Source organism: Trifolium pratense, linkage group LG6 (assembly GCF_020283565.1).
Source record: "Trifolium pratense cultivar HEN17-A07 linkage group LG6, ARS_RC_1.1, whole genome shotgun sequence".
NCBI classification, from domain to species: domain Eukaryota; kingdom Viridiplantae; phylum Streptophyta; class Magnoliopsida; order Fabales; family Fabaceae; genus Trifolium; species Trifolium pratense.
The window spans coordinates 28,421,407-28,427,263 of record NC_060064.1 but is presented as its reverse complement, the minus strand read 5'-3'; the positions used below and the strand labels follow the sequence as shown (position 1 = coordinate 28,427,263).

General features: G+C 30.1%; 1 protein-coding gene across 1 annotated transcript; it reads left to right on the top strand.

Moving 5' to 3' along the window:
• The first annotated feature begins 2,858 nt into the window (after nucleotides 1-2,858).
• LOC123890187 (probable terpene synthase 2) lies at nucleotides 2,859-5,857 on the top strand. The gene is made up of 7 exons (XM_045939741.1): nucleotides 2,859-3,050; nucleotides 3,137-3,425; nucleotides 3,531-3,903; nucleotides 4,011-4,229; nucleotides 4,316-4,454; nucleotides 5,057-5,305; nucleotides 5,402-5,857. The coding sequence occupies exons 1-7, from the start codon at nucleotides 2,922-2,924 to the stop codon at nucleotides 5,693-5,695; spliced, it is 1,692 nt and encodes a 563-aa protein (XP_045795697.1). The 5' UTR covers nucleotides 2,859-2,921; the 3' UTR covers nucleotides 5,696-5,857.

Sequence of the window (5,857 nt, the reverse complement as noted above, 5' to 3'; positions counted from 1 at the left end):
AAAAAAACAAGCATGTATGGTCTTTTTCTTTTTCTTTTGAAAGTTTGTGTTCAATGTATAAGCGTGTTATTTATTTATTTGCATTACTAACAATTTTCTCATGAGTATTAATATTGGCTAGATCATTATTATACATCCATCACTTATTTATTATTTTAATTTTTAAAATAAAAAGTTAAAGAGGTCAACCTCTAAGAACATAATATAAAAAGGAAGAGAGATACATAGGAGGGGGAAACAAGCGAATCTCCCCCAAGATTAAGAAAAGCGAAAATTAGATAGCCAAGCATAACGTTACTTTTTCCTTAAAAAAAAAAACATAACGTTACTTTCATATGAATCGGTAGTAATTAATATTTTGTCTCATGAATAATTTATTTAGTACTCAGCTCCCTTCGGCTTTATTTATAAGTAAACGTCAACAAAAAAATTTGATCTTAAATATAAGCAAAAGTAACCATAGTCCCAATGCAAATTTAATGCATTGTTAAGGATAATATAGTAAATGTAACAATTTTCGTAATAGGTGTGAAATGATAGAATTTGGCTTATAAAGAAGGCCGGAGAGAGTATTGATATTATTTTGAACTATTAGACCAAATTTTTTTAGACTTAATTGCATATTTAGTTCGTAATTTGGTCTCTTATATATATATATATTACTGATGTCAACTTAAGTTCGTTTTTTTTATTAAGTTTTGAGTTCTTTTCGTTTAACTTTTTGTTAAATTTTGAGTTAATTTCGTCTAAAACATCCACGTAACACCCTACTAAGTTGTCGAGTTATGCAAATTCGTTAGCTACATGGACGATTTAAATCGAAATTTGACTAAAAGGACTAACTTAAAATTTTTTAAACTTAACGGACCAAATTAAAACGTAAAATAATCATAAGGGACCAAATATATAATTAAGCCATATTTTTTGTTTTGACTAGAGGTTTGACAAAAATTTGACACCCCTATATATTGAATAGATATTTGCTTAGAATCATACAAGCCTACAACTATCAATTTCACTTTGAAGAAAATGAGAAAATTCGAACATCATTTGTCTTGCTGTTTTTGCTTTTTTCTTAATGTTTTTAAGGTATTTAATCGATTTTCTAATTTTATATACTAGTTGAGTTTTTTTTCAATTTCAAAAACAAAAAAACAAAAAACAACAACAACAACAATAATAATAAGTACTTCTGTGATCAATATTGTATAATCATGTTTTTCATCTTTATATAATTTTTTAAATTTACTGTAATTTAATTGTTGTAGTACAAATGGTGAGCTTGAAGCGGTTGAGAACAGTGTTTCAGCTTCAATCCCAATATCAGAAGTTATATCTTGTAAAACTAATATTGAATGTACTCAAATATGTATAAAACAAGGCAAGGACGGTGGACGGTGGATTTGTTGTGTGGTTTATCTGGACATCTCGGAATGATATTTTCTTTGTCGGTGGGGCTTCAACGATTGATAATCTTGTGGATAGGGTGAAACTCTCATCTTGAAAATGGTTTCTTGGTAAAAACCTGATAGCCCCCAGCTCTTTCTACGAGTGGGAGGTTCAAACTCGCTTGTGCTGGTCCAATAAAGCGAGGTGCGGATGCGGTGCTTGGATATTTCTGGCTCGTGGTGAGTGGTATCTCTTGGGGTGTCCGCTCTTAGTTGGCTTTTCTCATCACCTCTTTTTGGTGGCTAGTTTGAGTGGTTTTGGTGGTTTGTTGCTCTCCGAAGCCCTTTTTGGATGTTTCTTATGTATATTTCTATTTTATTTTTGAATATTTTTTGTACTCTTGCTCTGTATTCATATATTAACACGTCACTAATAAATTTTAATATTATAACTATATCATATTCTTACAATGGCAAATAATTTTATAACGAGACTATTAGTCAAAAAAAATAATTAGAACACGGGACTAATTGCGCACTATATTCATCCTATAATAAAAACAATATTGCGGCAACACCACAATCCGTGCATAATGCACGGGTATTATCCTAGTATCTCTTATATTTTAAGCTTACTCTGATACGCTAACTCTAAACCTAATCATTTTCCCGCTCATTTTCCCTCTCATTTTAACCCTAATTTAATTCAAATAAAATGTTAAAAAATACCTCAACAAAAATCGAACTTGTGACCTTTAAGAAATATTTGGTGCATTTACCACTAGGCTACATCAATCAATCTGGTATGATTTTGTAACCCACGTGTAATAAATAAAAAATTTCTACCATTATTACATATTACATCTAATCAGATTGGTGCGTGCACGGGTCGAAACTTCTAGTTAATATAAAAGATCCCTCACAATGAATTGATGTTTCTAATATGGCCTGCTCCCATCGATCTAACGTGTTTCTAATCTAATTATTGAATTTATTTTTATATAAAAATTAAGGGTGTGCTCATATAGCTCATTAGTAATGAATTGAAGTTTCTAATATAGCCTGCTCCAACTCCAAGCCAACGTGCATGGTCTTGAAATTTCAAATTGATTAAGATTATATGATATAATTTGTATGTATGCACATAATCATGTACTTTCAGTATCAAGTATAAAAGCCAACGTGGGCTTGACCAAAAATAAAACAAAGAAAAGCCAACATGAGTCTGCTCAAGCCAACGTGTACAAATTGTATCAAATTAATTAATTAAGAATATATACTTTACTTCATTATTATAATATACATATAATTTGTACTTGTATGCTCTTACTAATATAATTTAAAAAAGATTTATCACTGTAGAAAACGTGGATCATGTTTCAAATTAAAAATAGGCTAGCTAATATTAATTATAGAGGCAACAGCTCTTGGAAGTTTATTATAAATATCTACAAGCAGAAGTGAGCATATATCATTCCCAATTAACTCAAAACCTTAGAGCTGAAGTGATTAATTAATTAATTAATTTGAAGTATGTCTCTCGTAGCAGATTTTCAACCTAGCTTCAATCCTAATACCAAAACTGTTTTGGATAGAAATGTTGCAGATTTTCAACCTAGCTTTTGGAGAGATTATTTCGTTCAATATGCTTCTGAATCTATGGTACGTAAACATGCATTATCAATTTTTCTTTTAAATCAAGTGCATCTACTCTTTTCGATCCTTATTTAAAAAATGGTTTCTTCCAGGAACTTGATCAAAATATGCTCGCACAAATTGAGCCACTCAAAAAATATGTGAGGGATATGCTAGTCTTAAAGACAGATAATCTCATGACAAAAGTTCACTTGATTGATTCAATATTCCGCTTAGGTCTGAGCTATCATTTTGAAAATGAGATTGAAGAGGTTTTTCAACATGAGATTCACAACAATTATGTTCAAAACGGAGAAATAATAACTTTTGAAGAAGATGATCTTAACTCTCTTGCTGTGCTATTTAGATTGTTGAGGCAACAAGGATTTCACGTTTCACCAAGTATATATCTTCATCTTATTTAATTACATTGATTTCTTAATTTTTATAATATTCTACTTCATCTTATGTTCAATTGTTGTTGATTGATAAAAAAAACAAAACTAGATGTATTCAAGAAATTCAAAGATGAAGAAGGAAATTTTAGTGAAAGACTACTTATAGGAAATGTTGAAGGGATGTTAAGCTTGTATGAAGCCACACATCTTATGGTTCATGGAGAGGACATTTTGGAAGAAGCCTTGTCCTTCACTACCACTCATCTTGAGTCCGTTGCCAAACTGAGTCATTCTCTTGCAATACAAGTCAAACGTAGCTTAAGGCAAACTGTTCACAAGAATATGCCAAGGCTGGAGGCACGGAGTTATATTTCCATATATGAGCAAGATCCTTCACACAATGAAAATTTGCTCATCTTGGCAAAATTAGATTTTAATATGCTCCAACGACTACACCAAATTGAATTTGGCAACGTTTCCAAGTAAGTAAGGACTCTTAAGTCAAATAATTTTATTAACTAGCTAGAAAAACATTTTTAAATTTGATTTCATTATTATTAAATATTCTTGTTTTTGGCCTTTATGATAGATGGTGGAAAGACTTGGACGTGTGTAATAAACTACCGTTTGTACGAGATAGGATTGTCGAATGTTGTGTTTGGGGTTTGGCGGTATATTTTGAACCTCAATATTCTAGTGGAAGAATTCTTATGGCAAAATTAATCATGATAATGACAGCAATTGATGATGCATATGATGCATATGGAACAATCGATGAATTAGAACTTTTTACTGAGGCAATTGAAAGGTGAGTTAGCATATCTCACTCACTCACGTACACATATACATATTTTTGTTTTCTTTTGATCTAATTGTTATGAAAATGATTTTCAGGTGGGACATGAGTTGTTTAGATAAACTTCCAGATTACATGCAGATTCTTTATAAGATATTCTTTGATTTTTACGAAGGAATTGAGCAACAAATGAAAAATGATGGAAGATTATATGTCCTAAAATACTACAAGAAAGAAGTAAGAACTTTTACAAAAAAAAAGTTTTTTTTACTTTCACTACCACTTTAATCTGGTTCGGGGGTCAGTTCTGGAACCAAGTGATTCCAGTCCCTTTAGAACTTTTCCTATTTTTTTTTTTTATTCAAAGAACTTTTGCTTTTTATATATTAATATTCAATACTAATAATTGTTTTAATCATTAAATTCTTATAATTAACAAAGTATAAGTTATATTTTTTATTTTATATTGGTAGGAGTTACATTACATAATTATTGAACAAATATTTCATTTTAATTTGATAAAATTTAAGTTTCAATTATTAATTTAAGAATAAAAGTTCACAAAAGTTTAGAAATTCGATTTTCTTTATTTCTTGAAATATAATTGCACGTATTTAACTTTTTTATGCTTCAAAAAATAATAGTGATTTACATTTCCCTCTTATAAGTTCATAATAATGTTCTTAAAATTTAGCACAAAGGTTTTTAACGAAGGAGAAACTATTTAAGATTGAGTTTAGTAAAAAAAATCTTTGTAAAATTAAATTAAATTCTAGTTATACTCAAATTTGTACCTAAAATCAAATAAAATTAACTATTACATTGTATTCGAGTTGCAGTTCAAAAAATTCATTCAAGGTTATATAACTGAAGCCAGATGGTTAAACAAAAAATACCAACCAACTTTGGAAGAATACTTTCGATTAGCAATCGAGTCTGGTGGCTATGTACTGATGACAACGACTTGTTACATTGGTATGGGAGGCATAGCAACAGAGGACATCTTCAAATGGATTTCAAATGAGCCAAAAATTGATAATGCGGCTATGGTCCTGGCAAGAATAATGGATGACATTGCTTCGAACGAGGTAGATATATATAGCAATTATTTTCAAATATGTATATTGCTCTTAAAAAATTCAATGACGTCAATACTTACATGAAATATTATTTGTTGCTTATAGTTTGAACATGAAAGAGATCACATTCCCTCGTTTTTGGAATGCTATATGAAGCAATACAATGTCTCTAGGGAAACTGCCCTTCAAGAAGGTCAAAGGAGAATTTATGATGCTTGGAAAGATATTAATAACGAATGCCTTAGGCCAACTGAAGTTCCAATGCCTATTCTGACGCGTATTATAAATCTCTCACGTTTTATGGATGTGGTTTATAAAGATAAAGACAACTTCACGGATCCTAAAGGAGAAATGAAATCATTCATTAAAGCTATGCTCGTAGAACCAGTACCAATTTGAACATTATTGAGTTTACCGTTTCAAATCGTTATATTTCTATTTAAATAAAGAAAACATGACATGTATGGTCATTGTTTTTTTTTCCTATTGAAAGTTTGTGTTCAAGCGTGTTATTTATATATTTGCATTAGTAACAATTTTCTCATGAGTATTAGTATTGGC